The sequence below is a fragment of the Rhinolophus sinicus genome, linkage group LG13 (genome assembly GCF_036562045.2).
Source record: "Rhinolophus sinicus isolate RSC01 linkage group LG13, ASM3656204v1, whole genome shotgun sequence".
Lineage (NCBI taxonomy): Eukaryota > Metazoa > Chordata > Mammalia > Chiroptera > Rhinolophidae > Rhinolophus > Rhinolophus sinicus.
The window spans coordinates 26318225-26345806 of NC_133762.1; the positions used below are offsets into that span (position 1 = coordinate 26318225).

Genomic DNA, 27582 nt, shown 5'->3' on the forward strand with positions numbered 1-27582 from the left:
TCATGGAAGAAAGAAAAAAAATTTTCAACCTGTATAAAAGGATATATACTTGAAGTTTCCTTCCCCAGAGGCAACGCTGTTTAACAGCTTCATGAGTCCTCCCAGAGATGATACGTGCATGTGCGATGTATGGCCCAGTTCTACACTTGGCTTTTTTAGCCTAATAACCCAGCCTAGGGATCTTTCTGTGAGCACATACAGACGGCAAGTCTGAAATGAATAGCTTTGCGCATACTCTTCAATGTCGAGGGGATATGCTACTAGATGACAGTTTTCTAGCTGGGAGGGGACTTCTTTACTCCTTGAACTTTATATGACATAAACTAGTGTTCTCAAGGGGAGCCCCCTAGCTTTCCTCATAATTCTCAAAGGGACCTGTGATTCAGAAAAGGATGAGAACCACCATTCTACAGGGTACAATGGTGGAGCTAATTTATCGGGGGCTGCCTGTCCTCTTTAAGCTTCCATCTCTAGGAGCACTTCCACACCATAGGTAAAGAGTTGGGGTATATGTTCATGTTGACCCTGGTTTCAAAAATCTGAATTCCCAACTGACAGTGGAAAGTCACTCCATCTCTGCAAGCCTCTGCTGCTTTATCTGCATAGTGGGGGTAAGTACCTGCCTCAGTGTAGTGAACTGAGGGAGACAGTGCTCAGTACACAAAAGCTGGTGCTCAATAAAGGGTAGCTTGTAGGTCTACGGTACCAATGGAAGAGAACTTCTAGTAAGAATTTCCTCGCTTCACATCCGGCTTCTCTACAAGCACAAAGACGCGTTCCAAGGAATGTGGCAGTGCCAAGCTGGCAGACTGGGGGGCAGACTGCTATTGAGGGAAGAGACAGGAATAAAATACACCATTAGGTTGGTTTCTTCCCCCTCCCCCCAAAATACTTCTTCCATTCAGTATATTCTTTATGTGAAAGCGAATTAGCATGAGGGAGGCTGACTTTTTTTTTTAATGTACAAATGACACAGACTTAAAAGTTTTAAAGAATTTTTTTACAAATGAAGACATGACCAAGTCAGGATGACTTCCCACAAGGAGGCGATCTAAGGGCCACCCCACAAACTTCTTGAGGCCACCATGGCTACTTCCTCTTGTACCTATTAAGAAAATGAGGGGGGTCAAATATATGGTGATGGAAGAACAGACTTTGGGTAGTGAGCACACAATACAATATACAGAAAATGTATTATAGAATAAATTACATAATGTTATTATCCAATGTTACCCCAATAAATTTAATTTTTTAAAAAATCAACACAGTAAAAGACCAACCCGCATGACCAGAAAGAGGAAGGAAGAGCTCCTTTCCCATGAAAGCTTTCTTCTCCAATCCCAAACAGTCATAACCTCTGGCCCTCCCAAACTGCCAACATTACCTGGATTTAGATTTAAAGTTTCCTCCTCGTCTCTGGTGGGGCAAGCCTAACTGTTTCCTTTCTTCAAAGGAGGGGCTGTGTGTGAGAGAAGATGAGATGCTGAAACAAAGCTGTTGGAAAAATGGGTGATGTCTCACCCCCACCCCACCGACCTCCCACACAAAGCAGCAGCATCAACGGATGCATCCTTTTCAGGTCCTGAGGTACCAGGCCTGTGTTTCCATCTGACAATATGGGTTTGTGGAAATCAGGGCTCAGCTGGAAAACAAGACGAAGAGGCCCTCCCTTCTCATGAATATAATGAAACTACTCGGGAAGCGTAGTTTGTCCCTCCCCCAACCCAGGCCTAGGGGAGTGTGGGGCGTAGGGGTGGACAACACATTCCTAACAGCAAACCAGCATCCTTTGGGGTTCTATCACTGCAGAGGGAAAGCTCTAGATCTGAACCAAAAATGTACCATTTCACCTCCAAGGCAGGAGGGCCTCAACACCTCTCTCCTGTTCTCACTCTGGGATTCACAGACGGGCTGGTGGGGGGTGGGCAGACAAAAGCCCTTGAAATGATGTATTATAAAGCTGTAGGTGTACGAGAATTGGGAGCGGGGAAGGAGGGAGGATTCATAGCTTTCATCAAAATACCAAGAGCACCACGATGACTTAAAACCCTACCCAGCTCGATACTGCTTCAGGGCCTTCTTGCTCGTGTTGGTGAGTTCTTCATCAAACACTGATTTTTTCACCTGTTTTTGCTTTTTGGCTGTGTACAGAAAACAGTGGGTTAGATAAGTCCTCTTCGGCCCTAGCTCCCAAATCCCCTTAAGCTGAGGGTAATGGTTCCAAGTTCAGTGGAAGGCGCGGCCGGGTGATTTATTGACATGGAGGTGAGACATCCGCTCCTGGCAGAAAAGGGATAAGGGATCAGAAGCACCAGGTTTGAAGAACCAACTCCAAAGAATGATTGCAGAGTCCAAAGTGAAACGGACCACTTACACGTGCAATGGGCCAAAGACTATCTTCATCCTACCCTGACCTGCTCCTCCAGAGTCAGAAAGTCCTGGCTTCAAATCCTAGCTATTCCCACTAACCACAGGCTCACTTCACCGCTTGGAGCCAATAAAGGTATAGCTGTACACACTAGTACATACTCGTCACTCAAAACACGTGGGCCCTTATCACCATCCCTCCATTTTCTCCCTGACCACAAAGATAGGTTTCTAGCTGGTAGAACCTTCCTACCAGCTCCTGTGGGTCCCCTGTACGCCTACCAGGGCCTCTCGCTGGCTCCTCCTCAGGCATTGCTCGGGCCCGCTTGGCTCTGCGATTCCTCTTGGCCAGCCGCTCAGCAAACATCTGTGCCTTGAGGATTTCGAACTGGGACCTTTCCTCTGCCTAGGGAGAGGATGGCATATGAGTATGAAACAGGCCAGGCAGGCAGCCTTGACCCATTTCACTGGACAGGGACCCAGCTTCAAAGGAGAGGGCACTCACTGTTATCTCCCCCTTTTTCTTGGCATCCTTCATAAACTTCTTCCTTTTTTTCTTTCCTCTTAAGGCCAAGTCAAACTCCTGCAGAACCTTAGCAACTGGGATGAAAAAAGAGCATGAGATTACGGGTCCCATTTTATATCTTTTTCTGAACACACAATAAGAAGTACACATTTTAAACTGGCACATAAGGGCTTACAATGAGAAGCAGCCATCACTTCCTTTCCTGGTGATCATCTCCATCTCACTAAATAACCTGCTTATTCCACTATGTCTTGATTAACCCTCTTCAGACATTCATTGTCTACCTCCTATGGTGAAAGATGAGGATTTAGTTCCCTCATGTCCCTGTACTACTTCCCACAATATAGTTATAAAAACAGAACAAAAATCTCTTCCTGACCTACCTTTTTTTAAATTGTGGCAAAATATGTAACAAAAACTTGCCATTTTACCCATGATTAAGTGTACAATTCAGCAGCATTAATTACATTCAAAATATTGTACAACCATTACCGTTATCTGTCTCTAAAACTTTTTCATCAGCCCAAACTGCAGCTCTGTAACCATTAGGTAATAACTGCCTCCACGAGCCCCTGGTGATCTCTATTCTACTTCCTGTGTCCATGAATTTGCCTGTCTAGGTACCTCATATAAGCAGAATCATAATTATTCACCCTTTTGTGTCTAGATTATTTCACGTAGCATGTTTTCACGGTTCATCCTTGCAGCACGCACCAGAACTTCATTATGGCTAAAGAATATTCCATCGTGTGTACACACATCTCATGTCTCCGTTCATCTGTTGAGGGACATGAGCTGCTTCCACCCTTTGGCTATTGTGAATAACGCTTCAGTGAACACTAGCGTACAAGTATCCATCTGAGTCCCCGTTTTCAGTTCTTCTGGGTATAGACCTAGGAGAGGGATTGCTGGGTCCCATGAATTCTACGTTTAGCTTTCTGAAGACTCTCCCCGACATACCTTTTTCCTTCTTCTTCTCTTCTTTGGTCTGGAACCAGCTCCTCTCAGGCTCTTCCTTCCCCTTCTCCAGGATCCGCTTTGCTGTGTTGATCTGTGGAGACAGCCAAAGGGTGCCTGCCGTGACACCTGTATCTGATAATACAACGTAGCAGCTGCAGGAAGCCCTGGCCTGCACATGCCTGGGGCTCTGATGCTCTGTTTGGCAGCCTCAGCGTTTTGGAGGGGATGGACCAGCAAGGCTCCGTGTGCTCACTGGGCAGCGCTGGGAACCAGAGCGCTCCCCACCGTCTCACCTGGGCTTCCGACTGCTGCATCTCTTTTTCCTCAGCCTCTAGCTGCAGAACTGCATACACATCTTTCTCCATTTTCTCAATCCTGTCCCGGAATTTGAGGATGACATCTCGAGGGAAGAGAACAAAAAAGATGTTAAAGTAAGGGTGAATACTGTGCTGTTGATGAAAATAATGTAGATGTATTTAGTGACATAGAAAATGGAGGGTTTTTTCATGTGTGACTTCTCAGCTTAGCAGCCTCCCCCCACCTTACCCCCAAAGGTTTCCTGTTGCTCTTAGAATCGATTCTAAGCACGGCCCCTGCTCACCTCTCTGACCTTCAGTCTCCCTCTTGCTCCCCGTACCCTGGGCCCTCTGGCCTTCCTTCCCTTTTACTCGCACACCAAGTTTGTTTCTGCCTCCAAGGCTTTGCCCTCCTTTCCTCTGCTTCGCACACTCTGTGCCCAGACTGCTCATGGCCACCTCATTCTTGTCATCCAGGACTCAGCGCAAATGCCATCTGTTCAGAGGGCTTCCCTGCACTGCTTTTCTAAAGCAGGCACCTCTCCTTCTGTAGTTCCCGATCACATCTTCTATGAGCTTATTTATTATGTCGTCTCCCACCAGAGTATTTTGTGTCCTGCTATATCCCCAATATCTAGCATAGAATAAATAGCACCAGGCACCCAGTAGTTTTCAAGAATTGCTTGCTGACTGAATGAATTAAATGAAAACGGAAAGAAAAAGGCACATGGAAAAAACGTCAGAAAGGATACGTACCTAAATACCAACAGCGGTGAGTTCCTTGACATATTTTTGCTCTTATTTTATTTACTAATTTCTAACACTGAATATGTGTTATTTTCTAATTTTAAAGAATAATTAAACAAAAACAATGTGCTTTATATGACTCCTTCAGATGAGAAGAACAAAAAGAATGAAAGATATCAAAAAAGAATGAGCACTGACCTCCTCCCCAACCTGTGCCCCTCAAGAATCGGGGGGCTGGGTGGGAGCATTAGTGGGGATTTTGCCCCAAGAAGATGCTTTATCTTCCCAAAGGTTGGAAAATACCTATGAATGAGACATCTGGGGCACAAATCTACCATTATTCTCCTTTACACACAGAGAGACTAAAACCCAGAGGCGAGGTGAGCCTTGCCCAAGCTCCTCAGCAAGGTGGCAGAGCTGGGTTCAAAGCTGGCTCCTAACTGCAAGGCACCTGCTCTCGCCTGTTACCCTCTGCCCCTGCCCCGTCCCACGGGGTCTGATCGAGGACCCTGGCCCACCTACCCGAACCGCCCTGACCTGGTGCAGTGGTGCCTGCTCACCTTGAGGCAGTATCCGGGCCTTCACAGGGGCCTTGGCGGCCTTCACGATCTCCTTCAGCATCTTGCGTTCCTCTTCTCCCACCAGAGAGACCGATCGCCCAGCCCGGCCGGCACGTGCCGTTCGCCCCACCCGGTGGACGTAATGTTTGATGGTGTTGGGCATCGTGAAGTTGATTACCTGGAAGGTCAAAGTTGAGCATCAGTTATACCTGGGAGTTGGGGGAAGAGCAGGGATACATACAAGGAGGCCAAGGGACTCCCACCAAAAATTCAAGGAAGATGGAGCCTGCTCACCGTTTTGACCCCATCAATGTCAAGTCCACGGGCTGCCACATCTGTGGCCACGAGGATGTCAATCTGTTCATCCTTAAAGCGCCTGGAAATAGCCACAAAGAGATGTTCATTCAGATTCCTGACCCCAATAATGCTCTGAGCCAGCAGAAAGAACACAAATCCATTTGAAGTCCAGCAGCAGCAGAGTGTACTGTCATAGTGGGGACAGACCCTAAATGTCAGCCCATTGACATTTACACTCCCCCTTAAACAATGACACGGTGGAGCAAACGTTGTTTTTGTGTATCACCTTAAAGGAGTAATTCCTATACACGTGCACCTGTGGGAACCACAGAGCTAGGCTGCAGGAAGTAGCATATGCAAATGTCTCAGCATTCAAAACAGCCTTTCTTTAAAAAACAACTTTCAGCTGCCTGTGAGTGAACAGGGACAGGTGGAGAATTCTGAAGGGTTTCTCCCTGCCTGCCAGGCTGACACCATTCTGTGAGAATGCAACAAGGAGCCACACAGAAAAGCACACTGCACAGGGCCTGGCAAAGAAAATGGCCAGCACTGGCATCTAGCTCGGATTGTGAATCTCGTTTCATCAGACCCAGGTTTGTCTACTGTGGTGGAAAAGCTGCGGAGAACAGAATGTGTGCTCAGCCTTCCCCAGTCAGCATTTCCTGCTGTGGCCCCACTCAGCAGCTCCCACGCTCAAGTCCTGCAGCGTGAGTATGATCTTCTACGAGACTATGACCTCAGAGTTCTGAATGTATCTAAGACGTGACCTTCCGGTGGTTAGACCACAAAGTCTAAAGTGGGGAACTGCGCTACCTGCGATCCCCGCTATTATGCTAACACAACCCCTGGGTGGTATTTCCCTCTTTCGAATGAGGAGAGCCCTCTCTGACCTGCCTGAGTGTGGTGGGAGCCCAGTGTCCCCCTTACCGGAGGGCCTCCAGCCGCTGCGTCTGTGACAGGTTGCCGTGCAGCTCGCCCACCTGCAGCCCCATGAGCCCCAGGAGGATGTGCATGCGATGGGCCTGCTTCTTGGTCTGCGTGAACAGCATCACGTGGTCAGTGAAGGTTCTCGTCAGTAGAGCTGGCAGGGAGAGAAGAGTGAGCCAGCAGCCACCTCCAGGACAGTTGCCCTCCTTGCCTGCGACGTGCTGCTGTGCCCAGCACCAGGCACACAGGCGAGGTCCCTGCCCTCGGGTGGAGACAGGCTGATGGATCCCTGAGGGTGATAAACGCCTCGAGAGAGTGAAGGGAGGATGGGGAGGTCGCTTCAGGGCTGGCCTCTCTCACAGGCTGAATGCAAGACAGGCTCATCCATGAGGACATTTAAGGGAAGATTCCAGGCAGAGAAAAGAGCAAAGGTAAATGCAGGCCAAGCTTGGTGGTTAGAGAAAGCGGAAGCAGGTGAGGTGGCTGGCGAGCCGTGAGCAAAGGCAACAGGCAGACAGGAGCCAGTCCCAGAGGGGCTTACAGGACTTGTTCGCTAGGGAGCGTGGATTTTAGTCAAAGCAATGGAAGAAACCAGAGGGCTTGAAATAAGGAAACAGCAGGGACAAATGCTCATTTGTAAACAAGCATTTTAAATGATCTGCAGCGTGGAGAATGGATTACCAAGGGACAAGGGTGGAAGCAGGACGGCCACGTAAGAGGCTGCTGTGACAATCCAAGCAACAGATGGTAGTGGCCTGGACGAAGGGCCAGAGGGGCAGGTGGGAGGAAGTGGTTGGGAGTTCAGCTGGACATAGAGGACTGGATGGTGGGAGGGAGGTGAGATGATAAAAGAAAGGGAGGAAGGATTCATAGCACAAGTGGATGAATGGCAACACTATGCACTGGGTTAGGGGCGACTGGGTGGAAAGGTGCCAGGGTGGCACCCACGAGGCCAAGGGAGTCAAGCACCCCACGCTGCCCAGTCCTACCCTGGGTTTTCACCTGCCACGATGGCTTCCCGGTCCCCTTCCCGATTTGGCCGAATTCGGATGAACTCTTGCCGCAGGAAAGGGGCCACATCCGTGTTGCTATTCACAAATATCCGGACGGGGTTCTTCAAGGAGACAGAAGCCAGATCTTTGACCTGCCAGGCACAAAGACGGGGTGCTCACTCACCTGGCACCACGCAGAGCGGGAGACAAGCCCATGCTCACCCCAGGCCATGCCCTCCCGCCCAGCCCGGGGTCCACGGTGCTGCCTTCTCCATTCCCCCCGCCAAGGAGAATCCCCACGGCCCACCTCATCTGTCATCGTGGCCGAGAAGAGCATCGTCTGGCGGTGCTGGGAGCACATGCGAATGATCTCCTGCATCTGCTCCTCAAAGTACTCGTCCAGCATCCTGGGGAGCAGGGAAGGCAAGGAATCAGGCGAGATGGGCTGAGCTCGCTTCTGTCGCAGCGACGCGCAGAAAACACCCGACAGGCAATATTTTCATGTTGTCATTCGTTATGTTTCAGGCTCATTTACGTACTTACTTTATTAGCATTAATATTTGTCATTTTACCCTGTCTACAAGATTCACTAAGAATTATCATTTGGCCACATGTGCTTATTTTTAACTGAACTACGTATTTGCAAATTAGCTGCAAACATCATGACATCTTATCCCTTCCGGCACACATTCCTTAAAAACAATGACCTTCTCCTATGTAACCACAATGTCATTTATCACACCCAAGAATGTTAAGTGTTTAAATAATATCTAAAATACAGTCCATATTCAAATTTTCCTGACTGTCCCCAAAATAACCGTTTTATAGCTGTCTTTTTATTTTTCTAGTCCAGGAACCAAAATTCCTGGCTTGCATTTGGTTGTCATGTCTCTTTAGTCTCCCTTCATCTGGAAAAGTCCCCTCACCCTTTTTCACGCTCTGTATTTGTCTAATGATTTCCCAGTGACTAAATTCAGTAAGTCACCACTGCTGGGAGAACGTGCAGGCATGCACTTCGCTTTCACTCCGCCAGGAGACACACGCCATCAGTTTGTTCCAGTGTCACTGATGGGAGTTTGATGAGCTGGTTAATGGGGGGTCTGCCAGCTCTCTCCACTGGTAAAGGGGCCTTTATTCTTTGTAGGTAATAATCATCTCTGAGATTACTTTGACTCCCGTTGTTTTCAACTGACCCAGTCCTTCACAGTATTTCTCCTTCCAGTGGAGTCTCAGGTATAGCATTTAATTGTTGTGTCTTCTTAATCTGGAACTTCCACAGCTTTTCCTGGTCCTTTGAGATCCTGACACGTTTCAAGAATACAATTCCCTTCCCCTTTAAAACCTAAATCACATCATGTTCCCTTGGCTTAGAATGACCTCCTTTACTTCTTTCAGGACTCAAGAATGGTTCCTTCACTCTGGGAGAGTCAGTCGATCAGTTATTCAACACTCACTGAGCACCTGCTAGATTCTAGACGGCCCTGGGCGCTGGAATGTGGCAGCAAGCAACACAAAGCCGGCCCTTCACCAATATGACCTTCTAGGGAAGAGGAGAGACACAACCACCATACCAGCATTCAGGTACCGAACGACATAGGAGGTCGGAGAGGTGTAGCACCTCAGAGGACATAAGACAGGATGGGAAAGATGAGGTGGAGGGGGTGGAGGGAGGCAGGGACTGTTATAGAGAATGGCCAGCAAAGGCCCCTCAGATAAGTGACAACTGGAGCAGAAACCTGAGGAGGTAAAGAATGTCATTCCAAGCCGAGAGAATGACAAATGCAGAAGCCCCAAAGTGGACGAGTGTGATAGGATTTAGCAATGGATCTCTTATGGGGTGTGAAAATGAGGAGATAAGAATGATGCTAAGAATTCTGGCCTGAACAACTGGAAGGAAGGAGTTGCCGTTCACGGGGATGGGAAGAGAGGGGAGCAGCAGACGGGATCAGAAGCTTGGTTAAGGACCTGTTCAGTCTGGAGATGCTTCAATTTGGGAGTAAACCTGAACAGGCTTTGGTATTTTGGGGCGCCCCTTTCCCCTGCCCCACCTCCTTCATTAGTCCAGGTCAGGTCATCAAGACTTCATTCTGTTCAGTCATGAAGAAGTGAGCAGACAGGACACATGTGAGAGAAAGGAAGGGCGGAGGGGGGAGGGAGGGAGTCACCCCCTCATCACAGTAAGAGGCTCTTTGTGGGATCCTCACTACACTGGCACTTTACTCAACTTACTCCGTGAGACCTCAACACCCTGAGGGTGGTATTATTCTTATCCTCCACTTACAAACAAGAGAAGGCTTTGCATTGAGAGTATAACTGATGTTTCCAAGCCTGTCAGGAAGAGGCAGAGCCAGGATCTGACCTACCTTCCCTTTTAACCATTACATTACAGGAAGAGAAAGAGAGCAGGATAATCTGGGCTAAGGACAGACACAGGCCCAAATATGAGCAGCTCAACGAGAGCCACGTAGCACGATACAGGGTGGAAGGCTCCAGTCTGGGCCAGGGGCCCCACTGTTTCAGGTGTACCTGTCAGCCTCATCCAGGATGAGCACCTCAATGCTGCTCAGGTGGAAGGAAGGGCAGTTGTGGAGGTGATCAATGAGTCGGCCCGGAGTGGCGATGAGGACATCAGGCGCGGCCCGAAGAGCTGCTTCCTGAGACTTCACATCCAGGCCACCTGCAAAGATGAAGTCCCCACCAGGCAGCCGGTTCAGTCATTCACCGGTCCCTACTGAGCCCTGCCACCTGTCAGGTCTCATGCCAGATGCAGAGGAAACAGCAGAGAGTAAAACTGACAAAGGCCCTGCTTGCATGCACTTGACAACGTATCTGGAGAAACATTACTTAATTACGATTATATTAAACGCAGAAATAAAAAAGAGGGGCGGCCGGATGGCTCAATTGGTTAGAGTGCGAGCTCTCAACAACAAGGTTGCCGGTTCGATTCCCGCATGGGATGGTGGGCTGCACCCCCTGCAACTAGATTGAAAACGGCGACTGGACTTGGAGCTGAGCTGCGCCCTCCACAACTAGACTGAAGGACAACAACTTGACTTGGAGCTAATGTTGCCCAATATTCCCCAACTAAAAAAAATTTAAAAAAAAAGAGATGATGACACAAAGGCACTTCAGAATAGAACGATTCAAGCAACTAAGGATTGAGAGAAGCAGTGCCAAACCGATTTCCACATCACTTTTAACTTCCCATTGCATAAGGAAGGTAAAATGAACGTTAGATAACACTATCATATAACATCATCAGAAAAATTCTGCCCCAAATAATAAGTGATTCATGATTCATGCAAAGCAGAAATTATACCCTAAATTGGTTTAGTATGAAGAAAAATTTTTTTTCATGATTTTGAAATTTCATTCTGCAAGACTGGTTAAGTCTCCATCGAACCCTTTCCCCTCTCCCCGACTCGCTACTATGAAAACACACCGTCCAGTTTTTTTGAGTGGATGCAATCCCATAAAGGCTTTCATGGCACCCGTCATCCTCAGACAGTGGGGCACATCCATTCTCCACCACGGCATGAGTCTCCCAAGGGGCTGGCAGCCCTCGGCCAGACACTCACCCACAGCCAAGCAGGTAGTGATGTTGCAGAACTGGGCCAGCTGCTTGGTGACGGAGTGTACCTGGATGCCCAGTTCTCGGGTGGGAACCAGCACCAGCACGCGGGTTACGGGAGCCTGGCGGGGTTTGTAGATCAGACGCTCCAAGATGGGCAGTGCAAAAGCAGCAGTTTTACCTGGAGGCAAGGGCAGGAAGAAAGCAAGAAGAGCTTCAGTCCCTTCAAGGTATAGGTTTTTCCCTGAGCACAAAAATATGTCCAATAATCATGGGCCACAAGTTGCAGGGCGTCCGGTGAAGGTCATCTTCATTTAATCCTATCAGGGTGACTCTGTGACCACGACCGCCTGTCTCTGCCATGATAGGCCCCCATCACAGGAGTGAAAGATTTTATAAAAGTGATGTTTATTGCAACATTGCACATTAGTGCAGTTAATTATGTAGTAGAAATAGTCATGTAATAAAATACCATGCAACCGTTATGTTTAAAAAGAGTATTTAAAGAAACAAAAACATATATTGTAAGGTTTTTCAAAAGGGAGTTAGTAAACAGAGTAGTTGGTGTTACTGCATTAAAAATTACACTTTCTATATGTAGCAAAGTAGCCTTCTGGTAAGTCAACCTAGCGCCTGTTCCAGGTTGAACATCCTCCTCCTGCCTTCCCCCTCCCCAAGTCCCTGTCCTAGTCACCTGTCCCAGTGGCTGCACAGGCACAGATGTCCTTCCCCAACAGTCCCACAGGTATGCACGCCTTCTGGATCGGGGTGGGCTGCCTAAAGTTCATCGCTGTAATGGCCTGAAGACAAAAGAAATGGTTAGACAGAGGGAGACGGGGTGGCAGCATGAAACAAGGCAGCTTTCCAAACAAGTAGTAACTATCTTAGTCCCTCCCAGTTATTCAATCCACAAACATTTATTGTGCCTATCGTGTGTGAGACACTGTTCTAGGCACTGAGGATAGAGCAGTAAACAAGAGAAATAAAAACCAGATTGTGGGAATCTCACAATCTGGTAGGAAAAACAGACCAAAAACAAACACGTCATGTGGGAATAAGTGCAACGGAGAAAATTACAGCGGTCAAGGTGGCTGGGGAGGGCGGGGGGAGGGAATGAGTGCAATTTACAGCAGGGTTGTTGGGCAAGGTCTCATTGAGCAGGGGATACTGAGTAGAATCCTACTGAAGTGAGATTTCTGGAAGAATCATCCAGGCAGGGAGAACGGCACATGCAAAGGCCCTGAGGAAGAAAATGCCCGACCGGTCTGAGGGCCAGTGAGGAGGCAGTGTGGCCAGAGCGGACTGAATGCTAAGAGACATCATGGGAGCGGCCCAGCAGGGGCAGGGCCTTATAGGCCAAGACGGAACTTTTTGTTTCAGAGGATTGTCTGGCAGCTGTATGGACAACAGTGTTTAGGGAGGCAAAGAGCCCAGTTATGGGGTGACGGCAATAATCCCACGGTTGCCAAAAGAAGCCACTACCTTCAGAAGAGGACGGGAAAGGTTCATGTCCTGGAATGAGAGGTTTTCATCATACTGAGACGCATCTTCAAAAAATCCTCCTGCTGCCTACGCCAGAAAATCAAAAGACAATGAGAATTCAGCAAAAAGGGCCCCAGAAAATGAAATGTCCTTGAAATCCTTTCAGGTTGCAAAAACAAGTTGCACACCGTCTTCCACGCCCATGCTCACCTGTCCTTTCTTCTTCTTCTTCCGCTCCTTCACTTTGAGTGTATCTAGGGAGAAAAATTGAGCATTTACAACTGCCGGACACTGCCTTGAGTGCTTAACGTGGATACCTCACTGAATCCACACAACACCGTGAGGGAGCGACTGTCATTAGCAGCGTTTCATGGGTGAGGTCACTGTGTGGCAGTGCAGCTAAGTAACCCACCTAAGGTCAGACAGGAAGCAAACCTGCCAGGTTCCAGAAACCAGGTGCTCAACAACTAAGCTGTAATATGATGCTTTCAAGCTCGTTTCTTCAAGAAATATTTATGGAATACCTACTACATGGCTGGATCCATCTGAGGTGGGCTGTGGGGGACCTGTCACCCCAAATAAGTTTGAGTCACAGAGGTGCTGGAGCTGTGTGAGGCAGGAGATGAGGAAAAGAGTACACTCTGCCTGCAAAGTACAACCCTAACAAAAACCCTCAAAAAAAGAAGCTAAAAGGAGCTCAACATGGAGATTGTAAATTTAACTGTGTAACAGAGCACAGCACATCCTGCAAAGTCAAGGCAGACACGTTCCAATTTCTTGTTGCAGTTTCTGGCAGCGCCACTGTGTCGTCTACCTGCTTTGGTGAGGATTTTCTCATCAGCTGACGAGAAGTCGGTCTCTGATTCTTCATCTTCTGAGCCTTCCTCTTCCTCATCTTTCCCTTCAGGGTCTTCCTGCTCCTCCGGTCCAGACCCCTCCTTGGCTTCCTTCTCCTTCTCTGACTTCCCAGGCTGGGCTTCTTTATGCTGGAAAAAAACATTATAATACAGCAAGGCGACTACAAGCCTGCCGGCATCAGCCACATTTCAACTCAGGCTTGAAGAGAAACGGCGGGGTCGTGTCAAGAGTAAAGCTGTGGGCTTAACTACAAAGAGCAGTAGCTGCTTTCTTTCTCACCTCTGTTTTCCTTTTCTTTCGAACTTTCTCAATCTTCTCATCTAATGTCGTAGCTGCCCTCTGCAGGTGAAAATAAAGAGATGATTACCTCCCAAAATTACATGGAGCAATGGGATGGGAACAAAGTGTAACAAGGTGTGAGACGAAAAGAGGTTTTTCTTTCCCCCAAGACCCAAGAGATTGTGACCTCGCTGAGTTAAATTATGTGTCTGATAACCTCATAGCAAACAGCCTCATAAGGTTAATTTTACTGAAACTCCTGAGCAAAGGCAAAATAAAGAAATTAGCCTTCATAAAAAAATAAAGTAAAAATCAAGAGATAAAGACAATATTCATATGGGAAGGAGACAAAGCAAGATTTTTCTGAGGGTCAGGTCTCAGATATTTATACAGAAAAAGGTTGTCTATCCTTGGACTGACTAATCAATCCTTAGATTATTCATGGCCAACAAAACATTAAACAAGTGGTCTATTTGTGGGGAAAAAAACAACAACAAAAAACTTTAAGTTACCTGAAACCAATATGAACACCCACATTTTGGAAGGTGTTTACAATTTAGAATGATACAATTACCAAGAGATGTCCCATTATATCTGAATACTACTTGGGAAAGCTCTTCCCCTTACCAATCAAACATAATTGTGCCTATTAATAAAAATGTTGAAATCCGAGCAAATTCAGGTAAAGCTGGATAGTGCTAAAACTTTAGAAAGGGTAAGTAACAGCAGGCTCCCTTTATGCACCCTCAAAGCACCCTGAACTGCTATGGCACTCACCATAACTACAGGTAACTGTAATTATTCGCCTTGCTATTTTCTACCTTCCTGGACTGCAAGCTTCATAAGACTAAGTCTTTCATTACATTGGGTCCATATGAATATATACATTTTTAAGAATCCTCTTAAAGATGACCTTGAAAAGATAACACTTTTATTTCAATCAGAACAAGTACCAGCAGAGTCTGGATTAAACTGCTCTGAACAGGCAGTATCTGTCTTTGAAAGGCATGAAACAGAAAATAACTTTCGTGTGTCCTCTGGCTGGTTAACCAGATTCAAAAAAGAGCATGGGATCTTGGCAAACAAGCAGATGACAGTGACATGTGTGGCAGCTTTGGCTGTGCTGTGTGGGAACCAGGGACCCTAAACAATGAGGTCACATGAGATTACCTGGCAAGTGACAGAGAATGACAGTATCTGTGGGGCAGAGTCTAGACTACCTAGGGTACCTGCTAGATTGTTCTTTGTTTCAAACGTTTCTTTCTAATATTCAAAACAAGGAATAAACACCTAAAAAACAGACTGTTTTTTACATAGCTATGCCCATCTTTTTTGTTTTTGTTTTTTAAGTCAAGCAATTTACGTTTGATATTCCTAAACTATTGAACAGGTATTATCAGGTTTCCTCGAAGACTCCCCCCCCACACATTTTTAATGTCTACAAAATCAAGAAGGGTCTCTTTTATTATACGCACTGAAGTTAGTCTGAGCTCACCATCCCCTCCTCCAGGAAAAGCTGTCATGGGCATTTTAAAGAAGGAAAAAATATTTCTGATACTTTCCAATATCATCTGTAGATCAATGAATGTGTTTGTAACTAAAGTCCGCAATAAATCCATTTTGCAACATTTCATTCTTGTTTGGTTTTAACCGGGACTATGGGTTATTTGTGACCAGTTCTTCCTACCCCATCAAAACTACACCACATATTTCCAAAGGAGTCCCACTATCTGCTGAAGGTAGGCCAATGACGAAAGGCAGGTGAGGTCACGGTTAGACCCCGAAACCCACTGTCCAACCTTATTAGCCCAAAGCCTGGAAACGCTTATCACTATCAGTCTCACCTTCTTCTTGAGCTGGCTCATGACATCAGCCATGGCCCAGCTGCCGTCATACATCCCCTCCTTCTCAGTGAAAATGAAGTCAGGGTTGAAATCGGCACTGCGGGTTTTCTGCAAGGCTTTCTGCTTTCTGCCCAGCACAATGGGCCCCTGAGAAGAGAGACAAGAAGGGTGACTATGGGACTGAGATGAAAGAACACTAGAAAAGAAAGAAGAAAACGAAGGTACCTAATAAGAAGAGGAATCTACAAGGCAAAAATTGACAGATGACAAGAAGGAACTGACCAATCTACAAATGGGAGCTTTTAACACACTCTTCTCAACAATGGATGAGATCGAGCAGACAATGAGGAAGTGTGTAGAAAAGTTGAACGGCACAATCAGTAAGCTACATTCCAATGAATATATAGAGAGCACTGCACCTACCATTAGAGAATAAGCATTCTTTCTGAGCACACATGGAATAGTTGCAAAAACTGATCACATAGTAGGCCTTTAAGTAAATCTTCAGTAAGTTTGAAAAAAAAATCAGTATTATACTGACTCTGTTTTCTAACCACAATTCAATTAAGTTGGAAACAAATAACAAAAAGATAACTTTAGGGGCCGGCCCGGTGGCTCAGACGGTTAGAGCTCCATGCTCCTAACTCTCCCACATGGGCCAGTGGGCTCTCAACCACAAGGTTGCCGGTTAGACTCCCGCAAGGGACGGTGGGCTGCGCCCCCTGCAACTAAGACTGAAAGGACAACAACTTGACTTGGAAAAAAAAAAGTGCTGGAAGTACACACTTCCCCAATAAAATCCTGTTCCCCTTCCCCAATTAAAAAAAAAAAAAAGATAACTTTAAAAACCATACATTTGGAAATTGGAAAAGAAAAAGGACTGGCTGAACTATGGCTTCAGGAGAATAAATTGAAACAAACTAATCCTAAGAACTAAAAAGTGCTATCTTGGCCTTTTTTTTTTTTTTGCTTACTTGATTTAAACAACTTCATAAGGATTCTGACCCTCAACTTCATCAGTAATGATTATTTATGATTATAAATATCAGTAATGATTATCATTTCTCGGGTACTTCGTTTAACGATGGATGATAGTTGTATAGTACGTCATACTTGAAGTTTTGCATTACCATTTGCCATATTTGCATCAGTCCTTATTTGATGCTAGTACTCCATTCAAGAATGGAAAAGATCGTTCTGGCTGCTAAGTGAAAGCTGGAGACCAGGTATGTTAGAACTATAGGTATCCAGGCACAAGATGGCCCTGGCCTGGATGAGGAGAGCAGCAGTGAGGATGGAGACAAGGGGAGAAGCTTAAGAGAGATTCCCAAGCTAGCTTTCGGAATACTGGAGGGCAATAAGAAGGACGTTGTTGTCAAGGATGGCTCCAAAGTTTCGGGCTTGAAATGGAGCAGGTTTGGAGGTGTCGGTGGGCAGACGAGGTCACAGAGGGGAAAACACCCTGGCTGGATCTTGAAGGGCGAACACCTTTCTCGTGACATTGATCCCTTTTTAATCGCCATACTGCTTAATGTCGGTCCTTCACCCCCCACCACTCCAACATAAGCTTCAGGAGAGTGATGTGCTTGCCCATCTTGTTCATTGCCATGTCCCAAAAGCTTAATACTAGATGTAGCACGTGTAAGTATTGAATAAACACTGGCATAATGAACGAATGGATAACGATGCTCCTTGAGCAGGACCCAGGACCCAGGGCCTGGATTAAGTATCAGTTCAGTGACTGGGTAGAGTTCACCAAGGCAACACGGAATGGCACGGGCACCGTGCGGAGACGAGGAAAAGCTCGTGGCGAGGAAACTGAGGAAGATCTTGGGGTCCCGGCGAGACCCTTCTGGGGCACATGCCAGCCTGGCTGGGGGATGCTGAGGAATCACAGGGAAGAGGAGCGGTCAAGGAAACTTGTCTGCCCGCAGGTGCGCCCGCACTCCCGATCGGCTCATACCTCCTCCTCCTCATTTCCGGAGTCAGACTCGGGCTCCAAAGGCACCTCATCATCTTCACCTATGGTCCCGATAAAACCCAGCTCCTCAAGCATGCTGTCGCAGCAGTTACTTCCGGAAACCAGCGGGGCACGCCGACCAGCCCTTACATCTCGTTGTCACTGCCCTACGTCACTTCCGTTTTGAAGAAGCCTTTGCGGAGCAACCGAGCCCGAACTCTCAGAGTGCGCATGCGGCAATATGGGGCGTGGTTTCGTGGGTCGACATCAAGGGGCGGGGCTTTGTTTTAGTCAAATCCCATTGTTTTGGTGCTCAGAAGGCAGTGGGAGCTCGGAGTGTGCGGGGTTCGAGCGGGGAAGTCTCAAGAGGTGCGTGGATAAGCTCCGTATGTGTATGTTTATATGCAAAAAATTGTGGAAGACACTACAATAAACGGTTGGCAGTGATTATTTTTGGGTGGTAGAATTTTAAGTGATTTTTATTTTCTTAGATTTTTTTCCCCACAATAAACATTTTCATAAAAAAGAAAAAAATTAAAAATAAGAATACCTAACACATAGAACATTTACCATGTGCCCAGTACTGATCTAAGTTCTTTTACATGTATTAACTAATTTAATCCTCGCAGCAACCCTAGCAGAAGGTACCATTACCATCACCATTTTACAGATGAGAAGATTGAGGCACTGGGGTAGGGGTGGGGGTTCCCAAGGTCACGGAGTCAGTTAATAACGTAGCCAAATTTATTACCCAGGCAGTGGCTCCAGGGTCCTTAGGAAGGTAGGTTTCAGGCTTACCAGGAACTTTTCCTCTCGTTTCTGCTTGTGGAAATATTACTTACTCTTAAATGCAGCTCTTGATTACTTCCCCTAGGCAACTTTTCCCTAAACATCACCTCCTATAGCAAGCCCTCCTGCATTACCCAATCACTTCATAGCCGTTTGTTCCTTCATATCAACACTTTCTACTTGCAGCAGAGTTATAGTTGTACCACAAAAGTAGGTTCAGTGTCTTTTTTTCATTTTAATCGTTTTAAAGTGGTATTAATTCAGTGGCATTAATTACATTCATAGTGTTACATAGCCATCCCTACTGTATGTTTCCATAACTTTTTCATGGCCTCAAACAGAAACTCTGTACCCATTAAGCCATAACTCCCCAATCCTTGGTAACCTCTCGTCTATTGACATGCTCTGTGAATTTGCCTATTCTAGACATTTTATATAAGTTGAAATATATAATAGTTGTCCTTTTGTGTCTAGCTTATTTCACTTAACATAGTGTTTTCAAGGTTCGTCTATGTGGTAGCATGTATTAGAACTTCATTATGGCGGAATAATGTTCTGTTGTACGTGTATAGCACATTTTGCTTATCTGTTGTTTTGTTGATGGACACTTGGGTTGTTTCCACCTTTTGGCTATTGTGAATACTGCAGCAATGAACACTGGCATACAAGGATATATTTGAGTCCCTGTTGTCAATTCTTTTGGGTATATACCTGTGAAGGAAATTGCTGGGAAATATGAAAATTTTATGGTTAGCTTTTTGAGGAACCACCAAACTGTTTTCAACAGTGGCTGCACCGTTTTCATTTCCACTAGTAAGGTATGAAGGTTCCAATCTCTTCACTTCCTTGCCAAATCTTGTTATTTGCTTTTTTATTATTATTATAACCTCAGATCTCTTTTAATGGTGGTTGTGATGGTGGCAAGTTCCATACCCTGACTTCACACACAGTCTTGTAAAGGAAGAACACCTACTGTTCCCTCTACTTAATTCATGTCTGGCTCTTTCCCATCCTTGAGTTTCAGCTCAAATGACACCTCTTTGGAGAATCCTTCTCTGACCACCCTATAAACCAGCAGCGCCCATCTTACAGTCACTGTCTATTCCATTCCTCTTTTATTTCCCATATAGCATTTAGCCCTCTTTGAGATCATTATGTTTATTTATTTGGTGAACTTGTTTATAGTCTGTCTTACTAGATATGAGCTTTAGAAAGGTGAAGACTGTGTCTATCTTGTTTACTGCTGTATTCCTAGTGCTTAGCACAGTTCTTGGCACATAGTAGGCTTTAGTAAACACTAGATGAATAAATGAGTGAATGAATGTCCTAATGTGTTTTTGAATCGCTTTCAGATGTATATCAAGTCTGTATGTCAGTGTTTGCTCAACTCAAATACACCTTATGTCAACTCTGCCTCCCTCCGTCCTTACCTGAGCTCTGAAGGTCAGGAACCATGTCCAACTCATTCTTGTATCTTGGAGCAGTACTGTCTATAGTGAAAGACCAGCATTGTCAATTTCCAATCCATTACAAACTGGTACTTTTGTAAAATACCTAAAAAAATGTGGCAATGTCAGTTTGCTAGAAAACTTTCTAAAAGCTTATTCTAAATTTCTGTAGTTGTATTGTCCTGAGCAAGTAATAAATAGTTTACAAATGGGCAGCAGTTGCAGTCCACATATAGTTAAAAGGGTCTTCTACACTTTAGGGTTATAAGGAATTCTCCTAGGGATTCTTTCAGTATTTTTATGGTTTCCTTCTTTCCATTTAAATCCTTGATCCATTTAGCATTTTTCCAGGTGTAAGATGAAGTATGGATTTAACTTTCAATGATTAAGGCTTTATTGTATGTTTACTACTTAGTCAGGCATTTTCAGAAATGTTGTCTTGTTCATTTCTCCATTAGAGTTTTAGACATGGCTCATCTAATTCCAAAACAAAATCCTGTTTGTGTTTTTATTGGGATCTCGTCAAATGTCTATTTGCATGATTTGAAGTCTTGCTAAACAAGAACATAGCTTATGTTTCTATTTGTTCAAGTCTTTTCCTGCATCCTGTAGAATTAAAACTTTTTCTTCACATAGATTGTGCATTGTTATTGTCAAGTTTGTTCCTAGGAATCTTTTTTATTGCTTTGTAAATGGGGTCTTTTATTATATCTTGTAACTGTTGTCACCCTAAGATTCTGAACTAGCCTTAGGGGAGCCGTCTACCTCACATAATCTTGAGAATTACTCATCTAGACTAGCAAGTAATTCTCAACCTTGTTGTCCCTTGCCACACATAGTATACGTGACCTTGACATACACCAATCAATCCGACAGGTGTTCCTTGTTTTTTAGGGACTCCAGCAGAGGTGAGAGGCTGTGATTCATCAGCAGTTGATGGAAATGTATGTGTACCAGGCACTGTGTTAGAGTCACCATGGTGACTCAGATAGCATATCACATAGTCCTAGCCAGACAGAGCAAACTCAGGAAATAACTGAATAATTATAAGGGTGCAAAGTTGTGCTAAGCGGCCATGAAGGTGCAACAGAGATAATTTGTCAGGTGTTAACATCCATCAACGTCCAAACCCAAGGCTTCAATTACCTCTGAAATGATACTCACTCATACATTGTGTCTTCCAACCCTGCCTTTCCTCTGAACTCCAGACCTGCCATGTCTACTCCCCCATCAGGAGGTAGAATCTAACTCCCCTACGTTGGGGTCTGGACCAGACCCAATAAACTACAATGGACGAAGCTCTGTGTGAAGTCCAAGACTGTGTCACCTCCCGCAATGCATTGTGGTTCTGCCTTGCTCTCTGGGATACTCACTCTTGAACACTTCAGCTGCCATGCCACCGGCAGCCTAAGTACTGTTTAACTATTCTGATGGACAATTAGAGGGCCCCAAGGCTGCCATGCAGGGAGGAAACTCTGAGTAGCCCATGCAGACACCACATGCATAAGCCAGAAAGCTTCATGAAGAGGGAGAGGCCTCGTCGGCACCCAGCTGCTCTAACCCCCAGGAGTCCAGCTCCTCATTAGAGACCCCAAGTCAGAAGAACCTAGCCAAACTCTTTCCGAATTCCTGACCCACGTATCTAGGAGAGATAATAAAATGATTGCTGTTCTTTTGTGCCACTAAATTTAGGAGTGATTTGTTTTGTAGCAATAGTAAGTGGAACCTGGGTCACATGTTATTCTGCCTCAGGGTCTTGTACATGCTTCCCCCCCTACTTCGGACACTTCCCACACCCCTTTTGCCTGGTTGCGATCTTGATCTTCAGATTCTTCAGCTCTTTGCTAAAGCTACAATGTTTCAGGGTGCTCTGTCCCTAAACCCAGAAACTGGGGTTTCATAATGCCCTTATAGCACCTTTCCTTCCTGTACGTTCGCAGTTGCATTTGGAGGTTCTTTGACTGTCTTTCTGATGAGTCTTCAGCTCCGTAGAGCAGCTTTCGGTCTATGTAGTTACACAGTAGGCCAGGCATCGCAAACTCAAATGTCAACATGAACAGGAAAGTAACATAAATGAGAGACATGGGCAGGGTGGGGACTGTGGTGAAATGAAAAGAACATGTCCATCTATAGGGCGCAGCTGCCACTCAGCAGGCCCCGTGCAGCCAAATCTGCCTCATTTTTTTTTTTTTTTTAAGATTTTATTGGGGAAGGGGAACAAGACTTTATTGGGGAACAGTGTGTACTTCCAGGCCTTTTTTCCAAGTCAAGTTGTTGTCCTTTAAGTCTTAGTTGTGGAGGGTGCAGCTCAGCTCCAGGTCCAGTTGCTGTTCCTAGTTGCAGGGGGCACAACCCACCATCCCTTGCGGGAGTCGAACTGGCAACCTTGTGGTTGAGAGGATGCATTCCAACCAACTGAGCCATCTGGGAAGCAGCTCAGCTCAAGGTGCCGTGTTCAATCTTAGTTGCAGGGGGCAGAGCCCACCATCCCTTGCGGGACTCGAGGGATTGAACTGGCAACCTTGTGGTTGAGAGCCCACTGGCCCATGTGGAAATCGAACTGGCAGCCTTCGGAGTTAGGAGCATGGAGCTCTAACCGCCTGAGCCACCAGGCTGGCCCCTGCCTCATTTTTAAAGAGGTGATTCAAATCCAGATTATTATGTGTTAAAATGATAGTGACTAATTAAAAACACAGAAGAAAGAAAAAGAGAGAAAAGAAAAACAACAACCTAAAGATTTAATACTCCTTGTTTTGGAGAATGACTCAATTCTCACTTCGTATAACCAGGAATGATATTTCACTGAGGCATCGGGCTGTCTGGGGCTCAGGAGTGGGTCACTTAGATTTGTTGTTCTCTATTTGTATCTAGAGACTGTCAGTCAAATTCTCTTCCCAGGGCGTGAAGACTTCTTGATTCTTGCCAAATAATAATAGAATTGTGTATTTTTCTTTAGGAAGAAGATGCAGTTAAGAAACTGTGATTGTTAAGTAAATTCTCTGTGTTCCTTCCCAGAAGATAAATTATACAAGGTCAGACAATTAAGTTTGCGAACTCATCCAAGGAAAAGTGCTACATACCTCATTGCTGAATATGACTATGGTCACCTTTGAAGTCCTCCCCTTGGGAATCTATGCACCGATGCCAGCGCCTAGTCCACCCTTCAAAGCAATTTTGGAACTCAGAATGGCTATCAGAGCTGTCGTCATTTCACCCTTGATGTCCTGAATGTCATCAAAATGCCTTCCTTTCAATATGTCTTTTATCTTTGGGTAAAGGAAGAAGTCATTGGGGGCCAGATCAGGTGAGTAGGGAGGGTGTTCCAATATAGTTATTTGTTTACTGGCTAAAAACTCCCTCATAGACAGTGCCGTGTGAGCTGGTACATTGTTGTGATGCAAGAGCCATGAATTGTTGGCAAAAAGTTCAGGTCATCTAACTTTTTCACGCAGCCTTTTCAGCACTTCCAGATAGTAACCTTGGTTAACTGTTTGTCCAGTTGGTACAAGTTCATAATGAATAATTCCTCTGATATCAAAAAAGGTTAGCAACATCGTTGCAACAACTTCACAAACCTAATTGTCAGACCTTGTATGTATTTGTAATTAGGAATGGGAGCGTGCAAAGTTCATAGAAGCCCTGTGAGAAGTTGGTTTTTATCTTTAAAATATGCTTCTTGTTATTTAATTTATCTATTAAAAAAATAGAGAAAGAAAAAAAAGTAAAAAAAAAAAATAGAGAAAGAAATGAGCTATCAGGCTATGAAAAGATATGGAGGAAGCTTACATGCATGTTACTAAGTGGAAGAAGCCAATCTGCAAAGACTACATACTGCCCCATTCTACGTATATGACATTCTGGAAAAGGCAAAACTATGGCAACGGTAAGAAGATCAGTGGTAGGGAGAGGGAGGAGGACAGAGTTTTGTAAGGATGCCTGACTCCTGGAATGACAAGTGACCAGTCACTAACAGGAGCAGGTAATAGCATGGGCTGCCCAAAGCATCACACTTTGGATGTCACAACACTAGGGAGAGGACTATCACTCTTCGGATGGGAAAAATGAGACAGAGTGTCAAGCTCTAGTAATTCTCATGGCCCCTGGATAAGATAGGAAATCATTGTTTCTATTTAACTGAGGAAAAAGGCCCAGTTGTACTGAGGCCTGTCATAGAATAAAATCCAGAGTCTAGATTAGAAAAAAGAAAATAGAAGGCTCTCCCTCTCAATGTATAGAATAAGGAAAGAAAGTTAAGACTGGATGTCACAGGCCCATCACTTGAGTTCCCATGGGTGATAGTAAAATGAGTCAGAACACCTTCTATCTTTATGCCTTTGAAGAAATTTTCTGATGGTGCAGGGACTCCAGCTTTGGGTTTATTCAAGTGAGCTATTGGCTCCATACCGCTTGGAAGTTAGAAAGAAAAATAAATCGACTTTAGCAGAGGGCTGGACAATATCTGAACATTGCTTAGTACTCTCTTGGATGGGCACTAAAGGACAGTGACAGTCCTTTGACTGTTTTTGGTGTCCTGAAATTCAGTTTCATTGCATTTACAAGAAGCAAGGTGAGGAGGCCTGGTACAGAGAAAGGAGTCCTTTGTGGCTGGAGAGGCCTCTTCCGTCATAGCATCTCACATTATAAACTTAGGCAAATTAAACGAAATTGCCTTGGAAAGAAAGATTGAGCAATAGTTAAAGAGCTATTGAGAGAGAGAGAGAGAGAGAGAGAGAGAGAGAGAGAGAGAGAGAGGCAGAGAGAAAATAAACATTTTAAATAGTGTGGAATTACCCAACCTTGCTGTGGCTGCTTGCTCTGTTTTGGAAGGAAAGGCTTCAATTCAGCCTGTGAAAATGTCAATGAAAACAAGGAGATAACGGCAGCCCTTGCAGGGAGGCATATGAGTAAAATCTATCTGCCTGTCTTCTCCTGGGAGTTGTCCTCTTCTCTGGGTGGATTCTAAGAGGGAAGGAGGCTTAAGCTGTCCTTCAGGGTTAGTTCTAAGGCATATGGGACAAGGCTGGAGATATTCTGTCAATCTGCTAGTATGTTCTGTCCTATGAAATGCCAGTCAGTGATTTCAGTGAGTGCTTGAGCTCCAAGGTGGGTGGTATGATGGAAGTGATAGAGACGCTTCCATTGGGAGGCTCATGGGATTAACAGATACAGGGCTGGGTCTATGAGCCAGCCCTGGGGGGTGGATGTATAACCCTTCTCCCTAGCCTTAAGGGCTTCCTGTGGTGTGTAATTAGATTGAAAAGTAAAGCCCATTGGAAGGAGGGGAAAGACCTTAACACCGCGTTTCCCTGAAGATAAGACCTAGCCGGACCATCAGCTCTAATGCATCTTTTGGAGCAAAAATCAATATAAGACCTCGTCTTATTTTACTATAATATAAGAAGCCGCATTAGAGCTGATGGTCCAGTTAGGTCTTATTTTCGGGGAAACACGGTAGTAGAGAGGGCATCCTGCTTGGCTGTTTGGTCTGCAAAATTGTTGCCATGGGAGATCTCATCCGTCTTGGATCGATGTCCCCTGCCAGTGAATGATGGCTACTCTGGCGGAGGACTTAACTGCTTCAAATAACTGGAGGATGGCGTCAGGGTTCAGGAACGGGGTGTCCTCTAGGTCTTCCCAGGCAGAATGGGAGAGGTTTAGGGCCGTTAAGCATCTGAGCTCCTCCTGGGTGGATGGGTCTGGTAGAAGGGTGGGGGTGGGGGTGGGAGTGGAAGTAGTGTATTGCAGGGTTTAATAGTGAAGCCCAGGGAGTCAAGCAGGAGGGTTTGGTACTGAGCTAACCGACTGTTTGACAGTCAGTGAGGGGCTTTAGCATGGAGAATGTTTATTACTTGGTGAAGAGTGTAAATGGTCAGGGACTGGTTAAAAGTAAATTTTAAGGCTTCCTTTAAAAGTAAAGCTAAGGCAGCTAGAATTCCTAAACAGGGAGGCCCGACTTTTGCTACCAGATTTAGTTCTTTGATAGGTAGGCGACTGGGCGTGGAACTGCTCTTAAGGTCTGAATAAGGGGTCCTAAAGCAATCCCTCTCCTCTGAGATGTAAAGGGAGAAAGGCTCGGACAGGTTGGGGAGAGCTAAGGCCGGGGCCTCAGTAAGAACATTCTGTACAGAACGGAACACCCGCTCTAATTCCACGTTCCAGTCTACATAAAGGCTCATGATCTGGACCTTTTAAAGCCGTGTACACAGGTTTGGCTATGACTCTGAACTGGGGAATCCAGATCTGGCGATATCCAGCCATACCAAGGAAGGTCCTTAATTGTCTCTTGGTGTTGAGAGGCTGCATGGAAGTAATGAGTTCTTCTCTCGAGGTGCTCAGTTGTCATTGCCCCGGTGAGAGTACAGACCCCAGGGATGTAACCTGTTGTTGTGAAATCTGGGCTTTGGGGGCTGATACTCTGTATCTCCGCCTAGTGAGGAAATTTAGCGTCTCAATAGCATGTTGCTCTGAGCTTTGTTTATTGGGACTGCAGATTAGAAGATCATCCACATATTTGAGAATGGTGGCTTCAGGGAGGCACAGGTCTCTTAAGCCCCCGGCCTAAGCTTGTCCGAAAATGTGTGGACTGTTGCAGAAGCCCTGTGGTAAGACAGTCCAGGTGTATTGGTGGCAGACCTGCATAGGAGGGTCCGTCCAGGTAAAAGCAAAAAGAAATTGGGACCGGGGATCTAAAGGAATACAAAGGAAAGCATCCTTTAGACCAGGGGTCTCCAAACTGCGGCCCACAGGCCAACTGCGGCTCGCAATCCATTGTTAATTGGCCTACAGCAAATTCCAAAAATATATTTAGTTTAAATAAACCAGGTGAGGCAATACGTACTTCACCTTGAGTGAGTGGCCTGACTGTTTGTGTATTTTACCACATATGGCCCTTGGTGAAAACCGTTGAAAAAAGTTTGGACCCTCCTGCTTTAGATGTAGGACGGGAAACCATTCTGTTTTGGGTGGCATTAGTCCCATAGGGTATATGGATTTGGGACAAGGGAGTGTACTGGAATTACTGCCTTCTTGATAATGCAGAGGTCTTGGATTAGCCGATACTGACCAGATGGTTTCTTGACTGCTAAAATGGGAATGTAGTAAGGTGAATCGCAGAGGATTAAAATGCAGTACTTGAGGAATGAATTAATTGTTGGTTGAAGCCCGTTAGGCCTCCTTGTTGATAGCATACAAGGGAATGTTGTGGGGACTTTCAGCTTAGTCTGGACTGGGTGATGTCGGATGCCTTCCCTGGGATCTCTTGATTCCAAACTGATTCTATACTTACCTGGTATATCTTGCCAGGTAAGATCATATGAGATGGCTGCTAAAACCCACTTGATTTATCTAGAGCTGGAAGAAAGAAATAGCAATCTGGCACTTCTTGCCTTTTAAATCACTCTAAAAGTTACTTATTTTATTTTTGTGTGTGTTACCTAAGAACGTGAGCTCTATGAGGGCAGGAATTTTTGTCTGTCTCTTTACCACCATATTCTTAGCTCTTGGAGCAGGGCTTTGCACATAGCAAGCGTTTAATAAACAGTTACGGATGGAGGAATGAGGGAAAGAGAAAAAGGAGGAACCGAGGCGGGAGAAGGACGGAGAGGAAAACCGGAAGAACGAATGGGGAGTGAGGAAAGAAGAGAGGCCCAGTCCCGCTTCCCGCGGACAGGTCACACCTC

General features: G+C 45.6%; 1 protein-coding gene across 1 annotated transcript; it reads right to left on the reverse strand.

Moving 5' to 3' along the window:
* Nucleotides 1-939: 939 nt before the first annotated feature.
* Nucleotides 940-17828, reverse strand: DDX27 (DEAD-box helicase 27). The gene is made up of 21 exons (XM_019756167.2): nt 17670-17828; nt 15707-15853; nt 13863-13922; nt 13540-13711; nt 12936-12979; nt 12726-12812; nt 11938-12043; nt 11251-11424; nt 10199-10349; nt 7980-8079; nt 7683-7824; nt 6681-6834; nt 5751-5832; nt 5457-5634; nt 4147-4253; nt 3854-3944; nt 2873-2967; nt 2650-2773; nt 2054-2141; nt 1385-1459; nt 940-1105 (listed from the first exon to the last, which is right to left on the reverse strand). Exons 1-21 carry the CDS (start codon nt 17760-17762, stop codon nt 1090-1092), a joined length of 2286 nt encoding a protein of 761 aa, XP_019611726.2. The 5' UTR covers nt 17763-17828; the 3' UTR covers nt 940-1089.
* Between the last annotated feature and the right edge of the window lie 9754 nt (nt 17829-27582).